General features: G+C 36.1%; 3 protein-coding genes across 3 annotated transcripts; 2 read left to right on the top strand and 1 right to left on the bottom strand.

Moving 5' to 3' along the window:
- Positions 1–1034: 1034 nt before the first annotated feature.
- On the top strand, positions 1035–8951 carry LOC120158285 (protoporphyrinogen oxidase 1, chloroplastic-like). Its single transcript, XM_039169160.1, has 9 exons — positions 1035–1421; positions 1581–1766; positions 1904–1988; positions 2170–2317; positions 2398–2478; positions 2603–2774; positions 7639–7798; positions 7905–8008; positions 8509–8951. Exons 1-9 carry the CDS (start codon positions 1038–1040, stop codon positions 8806–8808), a joined length of 1620 nt encoding a protein of 539 aa, XP_039025091.1. The 5' UTR covers positions 1035–1037; the 3' UTR covers positions 8809–8951.
- LOC120158286 (probable polygalacturonase) lies at positions 4912–21143 on the bottom strand. Its single transcript, XM_039169161.1, has 9 exons — positions 20827–21143; positions 20013–20330; positions 19719–19839; positions 19466–19640; positions 19313–19383; positions 18560–19219; positions 18306–18505; positions 12188–12192; positions 4912–4923 (listed from the first exon to the last, which is right to left on the bottom strand). Exons 1-7 carry the CDS (start codon positions 20842–20844, stop codon positions 18459–18461), a joined length of 1410 nt encoding a protein of 469 aa, XP_039025092.1. The 5' UTR covers positions 20845–21143; the 3' UTR covers positions 4912–4923; positions 12188–12192; positions 18306–18458.
- Positions 15332–18003, top strand: LOC120158289 (protein S-acyltransferase 18-like). The gene is made up of 9 exons (XM_039169163.1): positions 15332–15514; positions 15607–15720; positions 15832–16158; positions 16262–16330; positions 16444–16515; positions 16611–16739; positions 16828–16908; positions 17120–17287; positions 17377–18003. Exons 1-9 carry the CDS (start codon positions 15458–15460, stop codon positions 17881–17883), a joined length of 1524 nt encoding a protein of 507 aa, XP_039025094.1. The 5' UTR covers positions 15332–15457; the 3' UTR covers positions 17884–18003.
- Positions 21144–22385: the final 1242 nt, after the last annotated feature.

The raw sequence follows: 22385 nt of genomic DNA on the forward strand, positions 1-22385 counted from the left end.
CAGTTTTTGTCAATTTTAGTATTTAACTTTCAATTTTTTCAGAATCATATATAACGTTTAGTTTTTGTTTCGTTTTAGTTTCAGTACCTCACCGTTAAAAACTTAACGGGTGATTTGCACATGAAAATCTTTTTTAAGTGTAAACTTCATTATTTTATCACTCAACTATCTTCTCACTCCTATTTTGGTCACTAAAGTTTATTTTTTTTAATTTAATTACTTAACTTTCAAATTACTCTTAATTTAATCTCTCTAACTTTATTTTTTTAATTGTATAATGATAAAAAATAATAAAAAAATGTCATGTCACGAAAATTAATAACATAATAAATTAGAGTGATTGAAATAAGAGCAATTTGAAAGTTGAGTAGTTAAATTGAAACTTTTCAATTTTAGTACCAAAATAGGAGTGAGAAAATAGTTGAGTGATGTATGATGAATTTACCCATATAAAATACATGTCATTAAATTTTTTAACTTCGAGATACTAAAATAAAATAAAAACTAAATGTTAGGTATGATTTTGAAAAAAATTAAAAGTTTAGATACTAAAACACAAAATTGATAGTTTAGGTATTAAACACATAATTTACCCTATAAAACATCATTTTAACGAGTTAATATTAATAAAAATATAAATTTAATCATAGTTAATATTAAATTTCAGTTTCTTTTTCATTATTCAATATAAAATGTTTTTGCAAGAACAATACTACCTTAGTGATTAAAATAATGATTGTTATTCCTATAAGTCATGGGAAACATATGCTACCACTTATAAACAGATACTATCACTTATATTAATAAAAAAAAGAGTTCGTTTTATAATTTTTAGTAATTGGGGACTCAATAAAATAATAACCTATAAGTAAGGGACCATTTATGTACTTTACCCAATAAAGAAATAGAGTGAAAATTGAACCGACTGAAACCTGTGAGTATCACACTAGATTTTCCCTCTTGAAGATAGCATAATATCGCCAGAGTCGTACTTTCAACCTTCAATCGCACGTTGTTTTAAACACGGCCATTCCAACATGACAGCTCTCATGGGCCTTTCTCTTCTCCGGTCGTCGACCTTCGTTTCCCCTTTCTCCATACCCAATCACCAGCTTCCGCCACGCTCTCATAAACCTTTCAAGCTCCGATGCTCTGTCGCCGAGGGCCCCACAATTTCCTCTTCGAAAATTGACGGTGGAGAATCATCCATCGCGGATTGCGTGATCGTAGGAGGTGGTATCAGTGGACTATGCATTGCTCAAGCTCTCGCCACCAAGCACCTTGATGTCGCTTCCAATGTGATTGTGACGGAGGCCAGAGACAGAATCGGTGGCAACATCACTACCGTTGAGAGAGATGGATATCTGTGGGAAGAAGGACCCAACAGTTTCCAGCCGTCCGATTCCATTCTGACCATGGCGGTAGGTTTCTCTTAATCCGCATTTGGTTGAATTACATTTACTGTATTTAATTATACGATTGATTTTATATTTTGCTACTCAATTGTACTTCATTGCACCAAGAATTTCAGGTTTACTGATTATGTTAGTGTCCGTATGAACGTGTGCTTACTGTTATAGGTGGATAGTGGATTGAAGGGCGATTTAGTTTTAGGTGACCCTGATGCGCCGCGATTCGTACTATGGGATGGGAAACTAAGGCCTGTACCCGCCAAGCCAACTGACTTACCGTTTTTTGATTTGATGAGTATTGGTGGAAAATTTAGAGCTGGATTTGGTGCTATCGGCATTCGTCCTCCACCTCCAGTTTGTTCTCTTCACTTTCTTAGAATATTTTTCATTTGTTTGGTTATACAACAGAAGTGTGTGGCATTCTTGTATTTGCATACTGCTTTTATATGTTGAAGTTTCTCATATGGTAAGACTTTTGGCAAAGGTAACAGGGTCATGAAGAATCAGTGGAGGAGTTTGTGCGTCGTAATCTTGGTGCTGAGGTTTTTGAACGCTTGATTGAACCCTTTTGTTCAGGTTCCGATAATCATTGTCTTTTATTTTTGGTTCATTTGTATCATTTTGCAATGAACCACTTCCTTTAAATTTAGCATTTTTCAATTCAGAGGTTCTCGAACCTTTGAACTGATATTTAAATTATTTTTTCTCTTTTAATCAATTCACAAATGTTATACCAGAAAAATTGTTATTGCTGCAGGTGTTTATGCTGGGGATCCATCAAAGTTAAGCATGAAAGCAGCTTTTGGACGGGTATGGAAGCTTGAAGAGATTGGTGGTAGCATCATCGGTGGCACTTTCAAGACAATCCAGGAGAGAAATAAAACACCTAAGCTACCAAGAGACCCGTAATTATGAGCATACTGAGGCTTCTTTTGTGATTATTTCATGATGTTTATTTTCATCGCGCTGAATGGTTATCTTACAGGCGTCTACCAAAGCCCAAGGGCCAAACAGTTGGATCTTTTAGGAAGGGACTTGCCATGCTGCCTGAGGCAATTGCTACTAGGTTGCACTGACACCATTCTAGTTATGATTTAGCCTATGTAGTGGTTCTAAAATGTCAACGTGCTTCTATGTCTGTCTTTACGTTTCAGGAGTCAAGATCCTAATTAGTTGTCTTGACTTGGCAGTTTGGGTAGCAATGTAAAATTATCGTGGAAGCTCTCCGGTATTACCAAATTGGGAAATGGAGGGTATAGCTTGACGTATGAAACACCAGAAGGAGTGGTCTCTCTTCAGAGTAGAAGTGTTGTCATGACCGTTCCGTCTCATGTTGCCAGTAACTTGTTGCATCCTCTCTCGGTATAGTTCAATATCTTCCTGTTCTTGCTATACATCCATTTATGAATGTGGTTAATATCTAGCATAGAATGTTCACTCTATATGTTGCTCTGTCTAAGATGCTAAATTATCAAAAAGCAGGTTTGTATGTCTATGTATTGTAGAAAACAGACTGTGGAAAACAGACAAGTCTGTTATTTTTATTCTTGTGTACATTCAGTAGAACATATTACATATTTATATACAAATTATGCCTCTAAACTAGGAAACTCTAAAAAAGGAAACTAATCATAGGAGATGTAATCCCTTGAAATAAGGGATTGAAAAACAGAAAATAATTACAGAATCTCTTAACTTAAGGGATTGACAACTCATTTCTATAATTCCTACACTCCCCCTCAAACTGGTGTATATATGTTGTATATACACAGTTTGAATGACATCTCATCAAAAGTCACTCGTGGAAGGGCTTTGGTGAAGATATCTACCAGCTGTTTCTTCGTCAGAATGTACTGCAGTTTTGCAACTCCATCGTTGACCTTCTCGTAAATAAAATGTCTGTCTATCTCAATGTGTTTCGTTCTATCATGTTGCACTGGGTTTTTTGCTATACTCATAGCTGATTGACTGTCACAAAATTCTTCTTGTCATCTAAGTCCAGTTCTGTGAGCAGTCTTTTAATCCACATTCCTTCACATATTCCGAGAGCCATTGCTCTAAACTCTGACTCAGCACTACTTCGAGAGACAACAACTTGTTTCTTACTTCTCCAAGTCACCAAATTACCCCAAACGTAGGTACAATAGCCACTAACTAACCTTCTATCAGTTAATTCACCTCTCCAGCTTGCATCCGTATAAACCTTCACTGTTCTGTCTTGATTTTTTCTAAATATAAGTCATCTCCTGGGGTAAATTTCAAGAACCTTAAAATTCTGTTAACAGCTTCCAAATGTTCTTCTCGAGGATAACTCATATGTTGGCTGACAATGCTCACTGTGTATGCAATATCAGGCCTGGTCAGTGAAAGGTAGATTAACTTCCCAACTAACCTTTGGTAGGTTTCCTTGTTTATTGGATTTCCAGTCCTTTCGTTGCAAAATTTCAAGCCTGGCTCCATTGGAGTTTCAACTGGTTTGCAGCCGAGCATCCCAGTTTCTGCAAGAAGATCCAAAATATACTTACGCTGGTTTATGACCAGCCCGTCCTCGGACCTTGCAATTTCCATACCCAAGAAATACCTCATACTCCCTAAATCCTTGGTTTCAAACTCCTTTGCAAGATTCATCTTTAGCTTTTCTATTTCTTCTATATCACTGCCAGTTATAATCATATCATCTACATAGACAATTAGGAGGGTTATCTTACCACTCGGTGTAATTTTTCTGAATAATGTGTGATTCGCTTGGCTTTGTTTGAAACCATTCTGTGTCATAGCCTTAGCTAATCGATCAAACCAAGCCCTGGGAGACTGTTTTATGCCATATAAGGATTTATTGAGCTTGCACATAGTTTTCTTAGTGACCTTTCCTTCTAATCCGGGGGGACCTCCATGTATACCTCTTCTTCAAGGTTCCCATTCAGAAAAACATTCTTTATGTCCAGCTGATGCAATTTCCAGTCCATGTTAACAGCTACTGATAACAATATTATGATGGTATTCAATTTTGCAACCGGTGCAAAAGTCTCCTGGTAGTCAATGCTATAAGACTGAGAAAAACCTTTAGCAACCAGCCTTGCCATGTATCTTTCCACACTCCCATCCGAATGATATTTGACTGTGAATATCCACCTGCATCCAACAGCTCTCTTCCCTTTTGGCAAATCTGTCAAACTCCATGTCTTATTCTTTTGCAACGCTTTTATCTCTTCTTCCACAACCTTTTTCCACTCAGGAGATTGAAATGCTTCTGTCACATTTCTTGGGATTTTCACAGTGTTAATGCTGGAAGTGAAGGCCCTGAAATTAGACTGTAATTTCCCATATGCAACATACTTATTTATGGGATGAGCAGTGCATTTTCTTACCCCCTTCCTAATAGCAATAGGAAAGTCATCAAGATCAACAGTAGTAGCCTCTTGGTAACCGTCATTACCTTCTGTTTCAGCTGCAACAGGATCCGAATATGGTTCTTGGCAAATGCTAGGTTGACTGATTTCTTCAGCAACATCTTTCCTTCTTCTTGAGTAAACACTGAGTTGTTTCGGTTGGGGAGTTATGGTTTCAGGGTCATTGTTAGGTGCATTTTTTGTAGTGGTGGAAGGTGTTTTGCACGGACTAGAGTGCTGAGATAAGGAGGAAGGTAATTCATCAGAGTTATTTAGGTTATTCCCATCACCCTCCCTCGGAACTGAGACAGTGCTAGCCGGCTTTGGAGAGACAGTAATAGGTAAGGAAAGGATAGGCTGTAAAGAAATATCGGTTTGAACAGGTTGAAATTCCTTGTAACTCTCCCCCTGAATTTCTGTTCCTGAAAAATAAGGTTGGTTTTCAAAAAATGTAACATCAAAGGAGACATAGGTTTTTTTTGTGGAAGGTGAGTAACACTTGTAACCCTTCTCCTAGAAAAATAGCCCAAGAACACACACTTTATGGACCTAGTATCTAATTTCCCTCTATTGTGGATATGAACAAAGGCTGTACACCCAAACACCCGAGGAGAAAGACTTGAGTTTAAATGTTTAAAATGGGGATACAGCTGAAACAAAACCTTAGTAGGAATTTTGAAATCTAAGGTCTTACTTGGCATTCTATTGATGAGGTAAGTGGTTGTAAGAAGAGCTTCCCCCCAAAGATACTTAGGAGCATTAGCAGCAAACATAAGAGACCTAGTAACCTCTAGAAGATGTCTATTTTTCCTTTCTGCTACCCCGTTTTGTTGAGGTGTGTTGACACAAGAAGTAAGGTGAACAATGCCTTTTTCCTTAAAGAAATACCCAAGGGTTTTATTCAAATACTCACTCCCATTGTCACTCCTTAGAGTTTTGATTTTTGTGTTAAATTGGGTTTCAACTTTTTGATAAAAACTTTTAGTGAGAGACTCAACCTCAGATTTTTCTCTCATTAAGAAAACCCATGTTGTCCTAGAGTAATCATCTATAAAAGACACAAACCACTTATACCCAGAAATACTTTTGACAGGAGAAAGGCCCCAAATATCATTATAGATGATGGAAAAAGGTGTTTTTGGTTCAAATTTGGCTGGAATATATGGTTTTCTGGTGTGTTTGGCCATTTGACAAATTTCACAGGAAAACAAAGATGGATCTTTATTAATGAATAAGTTCGACAACATTTTGGAAAGATAGAAAAAATTAGGATGACCTAATCTAGAGTGCCATAACATAATTTTATTGGTATTGAGATCAGAAGATAAAATTGGTTTCCTAAGAGCACTGGATAAGGCATGATTATGAGATGCTTTACCTCCAAGGGTGTCCAATCCTTTGCCCAGCCTAGCAGTGCCAATCACCCTCTTCGAGCCCTGTGCCTGAAAAATGCAACCACCAATACCAAACACAACATTACAACCAAAATCTTTAATTAATTTGCTGACTGACAACAGATTGCATGCAAGTCTAGGAACATAGAGGACATTATGAAGTAGTAGATTTTTGTTTAATGTAACAGAACCACTCCCTTTGACTGTAGTGAGAGAGCCATCTGCTATTTTGATAGAAGCTAGTAAGCTGCTTTCACTATATTCCTCCAAGAGATCAATATTTCCTGTCATATGATCTGATGCACCCGAGTCTATTATCCATTGTACCGATGAAGCATATGGATTATTTCCATCAGTAGTAGTATAAGTCACATTTGTAGGCTTGGCTGTCATACTGCTCAAAATCTGCTGCAGTTCCTCTATATGTTTCTTGCTAAAACTGCTTGAGGAATCATCTTGAGAGGCAATATGAGGCTCTGTTTGAAACCTGGACCGTATGGGTTGCCAATCGGCTGGTTTTCCATGCAGCTTCCAACATTGATCTATCATATGGCCTGGCTTCTTACAATGTTCACACCAAAGGCGATTTTTCCTCTGTTGCTTTGAAAATTTGAAATTTGAAATCTGAAATCTGAAAATCAGATTGAGAGGGGCTGGTCTGGGAAGTGATTTCGGATGCTGAGGGATCCGGATTAGCCATGAAAAAAAATAGAGTTGAATAGGAATTGATTTAAAGAGAAGCGGAAATCGGATTGATCGCTCTAACCTGATACCATGTAGAAAACAGACTGTGTAGAAAACAGACTGTAGAAAATAGACAAGTCTGTTATTTTTATTCTTGTGTACATTCAGTAGAACATATTACATATTTATATACAAATTATGCCTCTAAACTAGGAAACTCTAAGAAAGGAAACTAATCCTAGGAGATGTAATCCCTTGAAATAAGGGATTGAAAAACAGAAAATAATTACAGAATCTCTTGACTTAAGGGATTGACAACTCATTTCTATAATTCCTACATGTATATATGCTTGCATTTAGATATATGTGTGCGATTTAAATTTTGAATTCTGAGTGAAGTATATACTTCTCCCAAATTTGATAGAGTGCATCTTTGCCTCGTTTGGACTGCTGAATGATGCATCTTTTATGTGGTCTGCCAGCACTCTAAATTGTTTTAGATATTCAGATTTATGTGAGTCTAGTTTCTTTAGAAATATTCAGTGTTTGCTCTTTTTGTTGGTGGATTTCTACAATTTTCCGGGTATACCAATAAATGTGTATTCATGCCTTTAAAATACTTCTACCAACAAGGGGAAAATGTCTGAAGGAAATGATTGCCTAAAAGAGTAATTGAGGCAATGTTCTAGTTCTTTTCTAATTTAATTTAGAAATTTACCGTTACTTCACTCTTTTATCCATTTTTCATTCTCTTGGTAGGCTGCAGCTGCAGATGCACTATCACAATTTTATTACCCTCCAGTGGCGTCAGTCACAATCTCATATCCAAAAGAATCTATTCGAAAAGATCGCTTGATCGATGGTGAACTTAAGGGGTTTGGCCAGTTGCACCCTCGCAGCCAAGGAATTGAAACTTTAGGTAACACCATAATTCCTGAAAGAAATGTAGCCTAGTATTATGTTGAATGTTGTTTGCAGTAAAAGTTTGCTTTGAGAAATTTGATTGATTTACAAAAAACTGGCAGGGACTATATACAGTTCATCACTTTTCCCCAACCGAGCTCCACCTGGCAGGGTATTGCTTTTGAACTACATTGGAGGAGCTACCAACCCTGGAATTTTGTCCAAGGTAGACATTGTTTATATAGAATTTGTTATATTTTTTAAGGAAAATGCAGTTGTGGATAAGGACACATTATGGTAGATGTAGATGGTCTCATGCTCTATATGCAGAAAAACATTTTGTAGTTGTAGTCTCTCTAGAGGATATAAGGAACCTGTATGATCATGGACTAACTAGTCTGCCAGCAAGTTTTTCATATAAGATGTTCAAGATCATTGAAAGTTACAACTTTTATCACAGCCATTATTTGTCTCATGAATGGTGAACCTAAAATAATGCTTTCCATGATTTGGAATTCATTGCTGAAATGAATTGGCTTGTTTTAGGACTGTTGTAAAAATTTGCATGATTCTGTTGAAGAGCTACTCTTCCTTTTGTTTTGATGTGTATATTGCGCATTTTTCTAATTCTAGTGACTATAAACATATTCTTTGAAGTTTGTTCTTTTCCCCTTAATATGGCTATATTTTTGAATTCTGATTGATCCTCTGCTTTTTCTTCTTTAGACTGAAGGGGAACTTGTAGAAGCAGTTGATCGCGATTTGAGAAAAATGCTAATAGATCCCAATGCAAAGGATCCTTTTGTTGTGGGTGTGAGAGTATGGCCAAAAGCTATTCCCCAGTTCTTAGTTGGTCATTTGGATCTCCTTGATACTGCAAAAACTGCTCTCAGGGATTCTGGATTCCATGGTCTGTTTCTTGGGGGCAACTATGTATCTGGTGTGGCATTAGGACGATGCGTGGAAGGAGCTTACGAGGCTGCAGTCGAAGTGAAGGAATTCCTGTCAAATTATGCATACAATTAGTATCGCGATTTAAGTTGTCAGACTGCAAATGAAGAAATCTATTGTTGGGTAGTATCTCTTCAGCTAAAAAGTTGGGTAGGGTTTTGTTGTTAGTTCCTTGATTGCTTTAGGAATTTTTTTTATTAGAATTGTGGGAGGCATCCATCATGCAGTTAGAATTGGAACATAATACTAAAACATTTCATCTTCGTAACATGATTGGGTGATGATCATCAGTAGTAAATCTTTTCACTATTATGATTTTTTTTTTATTAAGCACAGCAGTACAATATTTCAATTTGTAGTTAATGGAAGCGTGTTAAAGAGTTTCAATCGGTAGCTTGTCGAGCTGTTGAAAAAAATAATGGTAGCTGATCGTATGTCCAAGCTGAGGAGCCGGGGCACGAGTGGTCGTGATTAATATACACCACCTTGGTATTTTAGGGCACCCTATGTTTGCTTCCCACAAGCTATCTGCATTATCGACAATGCAGTCATGACAACGACCTACTTCTATGGTATGGTTGACTTTGAAACTACTACCGCAACCATTGCTTCTGATCCAAATATCACCGCAGCCTTAGCTGCGGCTGTTTCGACAGTTATAGGAGCACCACCAAGTAACAATGGTTGGAATAACAGTTCCTCCAATGGGGTTCATTATCTTCCTGGATCACCACAGCTCCCACAGTCTTGCATCACTTTCTCCACTAAATAGCTCATGGTATATCTTCACCTTTTTTGAAAAAGCTTAAATAGCCAATCCGAGAGAAGCGTCCATCTCTTTTACAATCATATTAATAGGTAGTCCCAGGCGCCATTTAAAATGTCATTGTAACACTCTCAACTTGTACCCGACCCGGATACGAATCCGATGTGCCACATTGACATTTCAAAACATTTACTTGTACAAAATAGTGAATAATTTTAAAACATTTACTAAATACAACTGAATGATTACATAAAATACAATCATATGATTTTATAAAACCGATTAGAGCATATCAGATTCAAATCTTTATTTACATGTCAACCACAATCAGTATTACAAAATACATACTATTCAGTTCTTTTCTGATCTGATCTTTGGAAATGAGAAACTGACCTGTTTTGTTTAACTTTTATCAATCTTCCTCTTCTCGGAACCTACATGTGAAACAATCACACGCTAATTCGTTGACTTAGTGAGACATATAAAACATATTATAGAACTATAGAACATTTCGTATAACAGAATGCATACATACACATACACTCTCATTATCAACATCAACATCATTATCATGTAATACATTTCACTCAATAATACACATAGTATCACATATAAATCTTGTAACATATTTCATATAACAAAACATATACATCACATACGGTGTATTTATTATTTTCTCTTTATTAGTCCATATACACATGTGATTCAGTGTAAACAATAATAACACGATATCATATAATAATGCAAACACTTTTGATATCTTTTATATGCCCATGTACATTACTGAGAACTTAAGGTATGCGAGTACAATAAGGTTGTGCACATATGATGTCACCACAGCTCGTATAAATTCCCACTAGGGGCACGTAGAATTTATCCTAGAGGATCGCGTAGAAATGTCCCGAAGGACTACATATAACACATATGTCCCGAAGGACCACTCCTTAAAAACCATATACATATTCTAATGGACCAAATAAGTGTACCAATGTACCACATATATGTTCAAAAGGATTACATATATGTCCCGAAGGACCACGTAGAACCCTCGACTCTTGGCATGCCAACTATATCCCTAGCTCTCATATCACATAACATGGGCATTATCATTTATAACAGTTCACATCACTTGTATCATATACACATGTAATTGTATAACTCATTCTCATATAACTTTTATATCATTCTTGTCATATAACCCATATCACATAGGTTCATATCATGTAACATATATCACATGTGCATGTAATCACATAAATCATATCGTATAACTTATATCATTTCTCATGTGTTCATGTAAACACGCATGTCATATCTTGTTCACATATGTTCATATATACATCATATAACACATAGAATAACATATAAACTTATGCATATATCCATGTACATACTTTCATATAGTTCGTATATCAATGCCCTATAACTTATCTCACAGTTTTACATAATCACTTATCTCACATTATTTATATTCTAGTTTCATATATTTACTTCATTCAATTTCACATAGATTGTTACCTATATATATTCTCATAACTTATCATCACATAGCTCCCATAACATTTTCCTATAGCTTCATAGATTTTTACCATATGACGCATATATTATATGTTCATTTAAGCCCATAACTCTTCCCCATATAGCTTATCTTACATGTTTGTATAATCACTTCTGTCAATGTCTCCTAATTTATATATTATTCTCATATTGTCCTATAGGTCAATGTTATTTAACTTATACCACTTTTCATTTAATCTCATAAGTTGGTTATACCAGTTCCTATATATCTAACTCATGTAATTTATATCTTGTTATTATATCTTCAACTAGACCTATATCCACATGTTCATAATCACAAAGCTTATATTCTTTCTCATATGATCACATATGTCCATGTCGTTTAACTTATCATTTATATCTATACCACCTAGTTTATATCACTTTCTCTTGTTATCACATAAGTCCTTGCTATTTTACATAGTTTGTGATCCTATAGTCACTTATGTCAATACCACATATCGCATATACATGTAATCATGTAAATTATGTCACATATAATAACATATGAAACATAGACCCATTTTCATGTATTCATGCACACATAAGAATTCCATCAATCACAAATCAAACAATATTTTAGGAGTCACTTCTTACCATAGTAACTCCGTCACTGGCTCATCGCAAGCTAATGTTTGTTTAATAACATAAGTACAAATTAAATTGCACTTACCTTGACACTTTATTATCCAAATCCACTTCTATGATTTATTTCTTTGGATTGATCCTAACTTTGCAGTCGTTTCAGAGCTTGCTTGTGCTCAATATCTACACAATCATACATATAATATTTATATCAGTATTCCAAATATTATGATTTGATCCTTCATTTCTTAGACTAAAAGAAATAGCTATTTTCATTTCCCTTTGCAGTGTATCGGTACTCACTATAGGGTATCGGTACATCCCTTAACGTGTGCATCGATACACTACCTATGTATCGGTACATAAATTAAATTCAAAAATTTTCCTTTTAAGGGGGTACTGATACATTTCCTTAGTGTATCGGTACACTCCCAACTATGTGAATGTTTGCACTTAAATCACCCATCTTTTCAAACTTCCAAAATGATCATATTTCACATCTAAATGCTCATTTCAATTCCAAAACAGCAATTTCCAGCATGGTACATCAACTATTAAATAATTATACAATCATTCACAACTTTTCCAAAATGTCTGAATTGGTCTCCCAACTTTTCAAAAATTATTGAATAGTCCTTGAATTTTATAAAGCTTGTAGAATACTTCCTCCATCATTTCCAAACCTTATATAATTTTCCATAATTTTTTTCACTCAAATACATCATGTTCGAATTTTCAAAGAATAATTTCTAAAAAGATTGAACATGTTCTAACCATAACTCAAGCTTGAAAATGAATATATAACCTCTAAATAATCAAAATTTATCATCAATTTCATGAATCTTATCTTGAACATAAACCCTTAGATTTGGGATCTTTGAAATCTAACAAGATTTGAAAGAAATATTGGTACCAAATGATAGCGTTTTCGCGTAGATCACTTTCCTGTTTCACGACATAACTCGAATTCCAAAGAAATTGATTCAAAAATTGAAAACAAAATGTTTTCTTACCTTTGGGAGAGCTCACGTTTGTTGTTGGAGAAGATGAAGAAATTCATATGATATTTCTTCATCTTTCTTAATTAAATATTGAATAAAAAATTCATTAAATGTCAAATTACCACTTTACCCTTGAAATCAAAATATCTATACTAATTTACCTTTAATGAACTTGATATTTACATTAATACCAAGCTACATCAACCTTATCATCTTTCAAAGTCAAAGATGAAAAAAATATTTTTCCCACTTTACCATTTTGCCGTTGCAATTTCCAAAACTTACAATTCTGTCACTTTAATCCAACAATCCAAATTAAACATGGAATTAAATCCTTAAATATTATTTTTCAATATTTAAAATTGTGAAAAAATATATTTATTTCCTTATTTTCGAAACCAAATGTAACTTTTTAAAATTACCATTTTGCTCCCTAAACTTTTCCAAAATTTATATTTTGGTCACCAAGCTTTCAAAATTTTATAATTTGGTCACTAAATAAATCCATTTATGGAATAAATATCTTATTGGGAAAAATACCACTTAGATCTTTAAACTTTTCCCAATTTTCTACTTTAACCATCAAACTTTCAAAATTTGTATTTTGATCACTAATCATCTTTTTAGGATGTTACAACCATTATGATCTGACGTGCAATTTGATACTGTTGCAATTTCTTATGATGTCGACGACTTTCCTTTGTGCATAATTAAATGAAGTTTATATGAAGAGATAGAGTGACACTACATGCATGCATTAGCTCGAGTTTGTATTTTTTGTTTAACAATTAATATCTAACAGGGTCGGTCCAATGAGTTTTAATGCCCTGGGCAAGATAATAATTTCATGTCCCTATACTTGTACCGTATAATAGACAAATCATAGGAAGGAATTATATGATATGACAAGTTTTGTTCTTTCTCCGCAAAAGCCAATCATTTTACTGTGAATTCAACTTGAACTCACGTCTAGAGTTAAATACAAAAGCACTTCCCTCGTTTGTCCGACACAATAATACTTTTAAGCATGCCTATCATTTTCTGTGGTTAACATAAAAAAACATTTGGAGAGTCATCAAGTAAACACTTTAATGGTAATTTTCTTTATGCAGTGTCACATCAATTAGTTTTTATGCTAAGGATCTTTGCTGGTAAATATATTGCTTTAGGGAAAATAACAGATTCTGGTCACCAAATTTTGAAAACCTTTAACAAAGACCACTATTAGAACAAGGGTAAAAGGTTTAGAAACTTTTTCGTATGCAATTCTTGTAAAGACAAATGTGCTTTAAACAGATTGTGGAAGTTCTTGAATTTAAAGCTTATGTACCTGAAAGAGTTGAGATCGTCTTTAAAGCCTTTTGCTTGACTTTGCCATCATGCAAATCCAACTTCAACACAACCTTCTACAATAAAACACGAGATATCTTTTTCAGAATCATCCATGCTTTTTTTTATAATTAATTTGTAAGGAATCATAATCGAATTTAAGAACAACTCATCAACAACGATCCCTTCAAAAACAGAAAGCTACACACACATACAGAATAACAGAAATCACAAGTATGTACAAAAGAATCAAAACCCAGAACATGAAAATAGATAATTTAGTCATAAACAGAAAGAAGATCCCATAATAGAAACCATACCTTCATTTGTGTTTAGAACCTTCTTTAGCTTTTTGAGGGAATTTCAGAGAACAAAAAACACAAAACATAGATGATTTGAAAGAAATTGTACAAAATAGAAAAAGGAAGAATGATAAAAAGGGAAGGAAATGTGAAGAGAATAGAAGATATTCAAGGGAAGACGTAATAGGATTTTGAAAAAGATTGAAAATTTGGACAGATTACAAAGGGAGAAAACAAGAAAATCCAAACAAAAATTTAAGTAGTGCAGAGAAAGAGAGAGAGAGAGCACTAATAAGTCTAATATGGAAGGAACAGGGAAGTTAAAACAAGTGGCCACTAAAAAGATTGGGGTATGATCAGCCTAGTAAAGCCATAAAGTGGCTAATTAAAGCATCACCTTTCTTTTCTTTGTCCAAATCAGCTTGCAGTAGTACGTACATGCTGTCCATCTTTGTCTTATAAAAAATGATGCCCCTACATGCTGATGCTCCTACATGCTGCCCTGAGTCGTCGCACATGTATAGGACCGGCCCTGATATCTAATATATTAATCAATATATTCGTTGAAATAATGTCATCCAATTAAATACTTTAGTTTCATATGAAAATTTCAGCTAATGAATTTATTTCGAGTTTTGTAGCTTCGGCTTGTATTTAATGGGCTAAAACTTTGGCGGCTTCCCAGAGCTTCAACTCGCAGTTAAGTATGATAGAGAATATAATAATTACGGCTGCTGGGCTGGCCAATGGAATGATCGTAATGGTCCCCACACACGATCTGTGTCTTCCGAGCCCCCTCAAACATGGAAAAAGGAAACGATGAAGATGAACTCACAGCCGTCAGATGAACTAGGACTTGATCTACATCTACGATCGCCGTTCAAATTTCAAACCGCCTTAATTTCAAAACAAAAAAGAAAAAGAAGAAAAAGAATTTCAAATCTCCTTATCAGAAGTCGACCGTTGGGAGGTAAGAGCCAAACATTTTTTCTCTCTCAGGCTAAGCGTGAACTTCGAGAGAGACATTAAAAACACAGAATATCTAACAAAGAAGAAGTTTCCGCTTTGAACTTCCAGTTCCTATCCATGGATTTGGGTTGCTAAATCATTTAATTTATTTTTATTTTATTCAACATCCACAAAAAAATCTGTTGTTTTCTTGGGTTCGAGAACGCTGAAGTTTTATGGCTATGAGGATCATGAGACGCCATGGTTGGCAGCGGCCTTTCCATCCTTTACAGGTGAATTGTCAACGCTTATAAAACCTTTTTGTTTTTGATGAAATCGTTGGGATGAAGCTTTGAATTGAATCTAAATGCTGGGATTTTTGCAGATGGTGGGAATGGCGATATACAGTTTTCTAGTTGTGGTCTTTTATACATTTTTAGGCCTTCTTCTTGGAAACAGAACCGCTGAGATCACAGTCACAACTCTCTTTTCCTTCGTGGTAATCTTCTCAATCTTTTTGTTTTTGAACTTATACTTCCAATATCCCAAAACTCAATGGGAGTGATCTGTTGACTTGCTTTTTTTTTTTTTCTTTTTTGAAAAATTTCAGGCACTCTCAGTCATGTTCATGTTTATTAGGTGTACTTCTATTGATCCTAGTGATAAAACCAGCTCTAGGAAGAAGAAAAGAGGCAAACCTAAAGGGGTTTTGAAGCTCGATTATGGGTTCATATTGACCCAGATTGTTGTAAGGTCTTTTAGGAGGCTGGAGAAGAAGATTCTAAGGACTTTTATAAGAAGGAAGTATCTGGATCCTCTTAAAACCAATGTCCAAATGGAACCACTGCTACCATTTCTCCTTGTCACTAAGGATGATGCGATTTCTCCTGACCTTAGAGAGGATGACATCTCCTATTGCTCTCTCTGTGATTTGGAGGTTTGCCTTTTGTGATGCGAACAATTCCGTTGTTTTCCCCCACAATTTCATCGGTTCTTTCCTTTTATTTTTGTCTTTTACATCTTCCTGTGGTTTATCGTAGGTGAAAAAGCATAGCAAGCATTGTAGGACTTGCAATCGGTGTGCCGAAGGCTTTGATCATCATTGCAGGGTAAGGACCCGATCTTCGCTTTCGAATTATGTTCCTTTTTCCAGTTTGCATGTATTTGAGAAAGCTATCTATGTGTTTGTTGATATAGATTTGCTTGTTTTATCATCTGTCAGTGGTTGAACAACTGTGTAGGGAAAAGAAACTATACAACATTCATTCTTCTAATGATATTTGTCTTGTTTATGGTAAGTTTGACAATGCCACTAATTTTCCTTCAAAAGGTTTGAAAGTCTTAAGTTTAATTCTATTTTCCTGACTATCAAATCAAATACTGTTACAGCTAATCCTAGAAGGAGGAATTGCCATTGCCATATTTGTCAGGTGCTTTGCAGATAAGAAGGGAATGGAGCAGGAGCTGAAGAAGAGGCTGTGTATAGAGTTCCCAAGAGAGGTTCTCGCCACAATAACAGTAAATATTGGCATCTCTTGCCTACTCTGAAAATCAATATCTCAACTTCTTGTATGAATTTGCTTTGAACTCTTGGAAATTGTTGCAGATATTGCTGGCCTTGTTTACTGCTTATGGTTCAGCAGCAATGGGACAGCTTTTCTTCTTTCATGTTGTGCTTATAAGAAAGGTAAGTAAATTATTGCTTCCTTCTTATCTGTCGCTGCATTCTTCCAACATCTCCACTGTAACTTCATTATGTACATGAAACAAAGGCTTTCTCCATCGGTCAGTTTACGAGTCATGTTCATTCGATATTGTGTCGTTTTCGTCTGGTAACCATTCGTAATCATAACAATTCTGAGAACGTCACGTGCAAATTCTTTTTACTGTTTTTACAGGGAATGAGAACATATGATTATATAATGGCAATGAAAGAGGAGGAGAACCAATTTACACTAGATCCGTTTGAGGAATCGGATGTTTTGTCGGATGATAGTTCGGATTTTGATTCACCTGAAAAACCTTCTTTTATATCAAGGTTTATATGCAGAGGACAGGGAACTCAGGTACATTAAAACAAGACATTTTTCATCTAGGAATTTTTCTAAAAGAATTTAAGCAGGTCCATCCATCAAACTGGTCTGTTCGATTTCAGAATTCATCGAGATTATCCATAAGAATTGATGGAGAACCTGAACCTTCCACCTTAACGAGCAAGAAACAAGGGTTCCATGTAAGCATTGACCCGTGGAAACTGATAAGTCTTAGTAGGGATAAAGCTGTTCTAGCAGCAGAGAAGGCTAGAGAAAGGCTTCGGATGCAGAAGCCGGAGGTGGAACTCGATCCATTGAAGCCGTTACCACTGGAGACAAAACGTGGTCCACTCCTGAACCTTGAAAGAAACATGGCCAATTCAGGAACAAAGCCTCTCATCTCCAAAGCCAAACTACCAGGTTCACCAGTAGGGCTTACTAGTCCAAGGCGTCGGTTTTCGGGATCTCCCACAATGTTCTCTAGTGTTATGCCATCACCAAAACAGAAGTATAGGAGCAACTTCGATCTGAAATTAACTGAGGTTTCCAGGGAGCTCGAAACATACATTTCAAGGCAGGTTTTATGTTCTGTTATAAAGAAAGATGGCAGTGAGGCATCTCCCAGATAAAAAAGAAATCCCTTCAATTTCAAGGTTCTCAGCCTTTGAGAAAAAAAGATTCATTGGACTGTTTGTGTGCATTCTTGATTAAACATCTCAGTTTCCTTCGATTTTATCTTCGTCTTTTTCAAATCTTTAATGTACTTTTCAGTTCAATTATCTTCAGATTAACTAAATACAGCTACAGTTTTCATAAACACAACATGGGTCTAGCATGTCGTTTTCATAGTATTCTCACATCGGAACTTTCTCCACATACCATTTTAGAGCAAGGAAAGTGTCTTTCCTTTCATACAAAGATGCAAGTTTCCAGGAAACTGGTTCAGCTACGCCACAGTCACGGTAAATCAACTCAAATGGCGACAAATTATATGTAAATATTTATGTGATTCTCTTTTCATTGAGCTTTTTGAACAACTTGTTCTTGCCACAATTTATAACAAGCCAAAGAAAGAGTGGGAAAAATGCCTTTGAAAGAAGCCATAAGCTTCATTTTTCTAACAAATCACTCAATTATTTGTTACTGCAAACAAACTTACAAGAAACAATCTTTCTAACAAATGGACAACCACAAGCTACTCCAGTCAACTTCGTATGTCGGTCATCGTTTCCCCGTGAAGATGACGACGGGCTGTTGTGTTGAGAAATGGCAAGAATCCAAACCAAGACCTTCTGTTTTGATTACCTGAACTATGCAAATGATTCGATAGATGGTAACAATCAGAATAATGCTTGGGGTAGATGCTTTCCTTTAGAGGTTCACAAGTTTCGGGGGAAACCAAGGCAGAGTACCCTTGAATGTACGAGCAATTCCATGGAGACTCCGAGGTTACATTGAGGGTAATACTCAATAAGCAAAGATGACGAAAACTGTCCCCTTCTATGCCATTGAGGAGGCCTGCAACTTTTATGTTATCTCCTCTGACATCTTTAACTGTGATCCTTTCTATTACAGGGAGAGCATTTGGATCGTAAAAATCATCAGGATGCTCGGAAAAATTACTATTGAACCTTATAGCTGTGTCTACATCAGCCAAGGTAACATCTGATATATAGATATTTCTCACATAACCACCCCTTCCAGGAGCAGTCTTTAGTATGATAGCCGTGCTTGTATTGAAAAAATACAGGTTTTCTGCATGAACTTCAGAAACACCTCCGGACATCTCACTTCCAATTGCAATCCCAGAGCCGTTTCGATTGTGGCCAGTGAGCCGGTGGATGATAATATTTGTGCTGGGGCGAGCATATGAAATGCCATACTCATCCCACCCACTTTTGATGGCAATTAGATCATCCCCAGTGCTAATATAACAGTCTTCAATGCACACATCATCAGAAGAATCTGTATGTATTCAATCATATTAGTAGAGTGTTGTGAATGGTTCAGGACTTTGATAATTCAAACAGAATTTCCAGGTTAGCATAAAGAATTCACCTGGATCGATCCCATCTGTGTTCGGTGAATCCAGAGGAGCCAGAATTGTGACATTCCGGATTGTGACGTGGCTGTGCATCGAGAAAATAAAAGTCACAACTTCATTGCAAGATTTGAAGAGCATGCTAATACTAATTAATGAGGACCACTAACCTGCAGTATACAGGATGGATTGTCCAAAATGGAGAATTCAAGAAATTCAAGTTTGAGATTACAACCCCATTTGAATTCATCAACTCAACCAGATGGGGCCGAGTATAGTTCAGAGTTTTACTTTGAAACCAGTTCCACCAAACACTGCCTTGGCCATCGATAGTTCCGTTGTCACCTGCATGGGAAAGCATTGGCATCAAGGATAAAAATAAAATGCTAACGGAAGATGATTTTCCATCTGATGCTACTTAACCTGTTATGATCACATCGGTCAAATTGTAACCATATATGAGGCTTCGATGTCTTGCTCCAGGTAACTCCCTACCTCGGCCGTAGGAAGGGAGAGGATCAACAATCGGCCAATCATCAGGATCCTGAAACAATAAAAGATGATTTTATATCACTGAAACAACAGGTTAAATCCGGAATACTATTACTACCAAATTTCTAGGCCAGAGTGGACCACAGGAAAGACCATGTAACTAAGTTGCAATGTTCTTTCAACATATATGGGTTAATGCTGTTTTGAAGTACGCTAAAGATTTACCTTTGATCCAAGAATTACCGCATCCTTTTCTAACCACAATGTCAGGTGACTGATGAGATCGAAGCTTCCTGTCAACCACCGGCCACCTGGGACAAAAAGCTTGGCCCCACCTTTGTCAGCAAAGGAATTGAGGTAGAAGATGGCATTCTGAAAGGCTTTTGTATTGAGAGTGACACCATCTCCAACCGCCCCGAATTCGGTAATAGCTACACTGTGAGGACGAATCTCCCAGGGTTCTGTTTGTTTGCAATGTGAGCTGCCCTTGACAGCCCATGTAATATGACCAAAAAATGTAACTACCAAGAGTACATTCACCATCTGAAAAGAAATTGTTTTAGACTTTAACATGAATGATCAAAGTTTAAATTATTTCCTTTCCCCATTTTTCTTTAGATATTCCAGACTGACCATGATTTGACAATAAATCAATCAAGTAATTTGGTAAGTATATGACCATTGAACAAACTCGGAGCTGAAATAACAGAAACTAAAAGCCAGCTTAACAACAATGTGAATCAAAGTAAGCCTGAGAATAAGTAACTCACAGATCCATGGACAAAACAAGTTATGCAAAGAGAGCAGGATCTAATCTATAATGGAAGGAGACTCACAATTACTACCAATCTCCCACACTCACAGAAGCTAAAATGAAGAACTATTTGCTCATATAGATCCTAACAGTGATCTTGTTCAAAAACTGTGTTGTAGCAGAAAAAAAAAAGCACAAATTTAAACCATTCCAAGAGAAAGAAGTAAAACTTAGAAATATGAAAACAAAAAGTCAAAAGCAAAAGCAATGATCGAATAAACTTACATTGAAAGATCTTTTCATATCAAATTATGAATGAGATCTGCAACTTTCCCTTTCCGCCCAAGCACGTATGCTGAAAGCTTGGGATGCTTTCTTCTTCTGATCAAAGAATAAGATCCCTTTTTCTCTAGCTAGCTAGTAATCAAGTGTGCGAGTGAGGCAGGGTATGGGTCATTAGATTGGGTCACTGAAATAACCACCACCACCCACATAAACATCATTGAAAGCGACCGTCGCTGCCCACCATAAATTTAAGCACTAGGGTCCCCTTATGTCTTCATCTGCTCGCTCACTCCCCTCTGTACACAACGGACGATAAGAAAAACCAAGAATTACCCAGCAAAGTTAAATCTTTAAGGAAGTTGAAGACAGGCTCATAATTGATGATTAAGGATGATGGGATGGGATGGTGTACATATTTATATTCAGATGAACAAACAAACAGAAGGGTGACTGGTTCTGTTTCCGGTTTCTATTTTGAAAGCGAGTTTTATTAGTTGGGATATTCTCTCCTATCTCATTTCATGTGATCTCACGCTTTCAGTTAAGATCTTAAAAATTCATTGAAAAAAAAAAGAGAAAAAAATAAAAAACACCCAACTCTCACCTTAATCATCACGAATTATAAAATGCTATTTACTTTCTGTTTTTCTCAACCGGTGGCTTGATATATATACACAAACATCAAACAAGCAAAAGTTTTGATTTTGGGAAGACCAATGGTGTCGTTTGCTTTGTCCAAATTAGCCTCTAATGTGTAACTGGCGAAACATGGAACTTGGAACCAAACTAATCCCGAGTTCATTTGTCAAATGAATTTTCTTTAATGGTGACAAATGTCACAGCTGGATTGACTGGAATGGGCTTGACCAGTCAAAGAGGAACCAACCAGTCTCGGTGCTCTGCCGGCTGAGCGGTTTAAACCAGTGGACTCGGTGCCAGTGAACTCACTGCCTCAGCCTTTGGAACTCAACTTTTTGACCCTTAAAAGAAGGGAATGAAATTTGGGTTATTACTGAAAACAACGTTTTTTAACACCTTGCTCTGCCCTTCGCCTAAGCTACATAATTTATTATCAAAGCATATATTATAAAGCAAGTTGAGTTCCAATATGTATATTTTGTAAATTCAGTGTGATGGCATCGACAATTTATATAACATATGTCCTTGTCATGTGGAAAACAGAACAATTATTGATTTCAGCAAGCTTTTTCTGGTAATCATTAAATTTCTTAGCTCTCTGTTTCAACCTGGGAAAAAAGAAGGAACATGCCTGCGGCCAGGCGTTTGATGATTGTAGTGGAGATTTGAAATAGTGAAATTACTGCAGCAGGATGAGGAACTGGCTATCTTTTTGTTTTTTCTCCACCAAACCACTTTGTTTACTTATACTAATGGACTCAATTCACGCTTTATTGTTTAATTATACTTATGGATGTAAATGAAACGAGATAAATCGTAATTTATTTGAGTTTGATTGAGTCAAAATTCGGTTACCACTCTATTTGAATGGACTCGACTCGAGCTCGAACTTGACTCAAATTTTTGATATACCAAAGCAA

This window comes from Hibiscus syriacus, unplaced genomic scaffold (assembly GCF_006381635.1).
Source record: "Hibiscus syriacus cultivar Baekdansim isolate YM2019G1 unplaced genomic scaffold, ASM638163v2 tig00111311_pilon, whole genome shotgun sequence".
NCBI lineage: Eukaryota > Viridiplantae > Streptophyta > Magnoliopsida > Malvales > Malvaceae > Hibiscus > Hibiscus syriacus.

Bases quoted from the DNA above. Each gene is read 5' to 3' on its own strand.
- LOC120158285 (XM_039169160.1), top strand. From the start codon at position 1,038: ATGACAGCTCTCATGGGCCTTTCTCTTCTCCGGTCGTCGACCTTCGTT. The intron at 1,422-1,580 runs GTAGGTTTCTCT...TTACTGTTATAG, and splicing joins ATTCCATTCTGACCATGGCG to GTGGATAGTGGATTGAAGGG. The intron at 1,767-1,903 runs GTTTGTTCTCTT...CAAAGGTAACAG, and splicing joins GCATTCGTCCTCCACCTCCA to GGTCATGAAGAATCAGTGGA.
- LOC120158289 (XM_039169163.1), top strand. From the start codon at position 15,458: ATGGCTATGAGGATCATGAGACGCCATGGTTGGCAGCGGCCTTTCCAT. The intron at 16,516-16,610 runs GTAAGTTTGACA...ATACTGTTACAG, and splicing joins TGATATTTGTCTTGTTTATG to CTAATCCTAGAAGGAGGAAT. The intron at 17,288-17,376 runs GTACATTAAAAC...GTTCGATTTCAG, and splicing joins GCAGAGGACAGGGAACTCAG to AATTCATCGAGATTATCCAT.
- LOC120158286 (XM_039169161.1), bottom strand. The intron at 19,840-20,012 runs GTAAATCTTTAG...TTATTGTTTCAG, and splicing joins CGGTAATTCTTGGATCAAAG to GATCCTGATGATTGGCCGAT. The intron at 19,384-19,465 runs GTTAGTGGTCCT...CTCGATGCACAG, and splicing joins ATCCATCCTGTATACTGCAG to CCACGTCACAATCCGGAATG.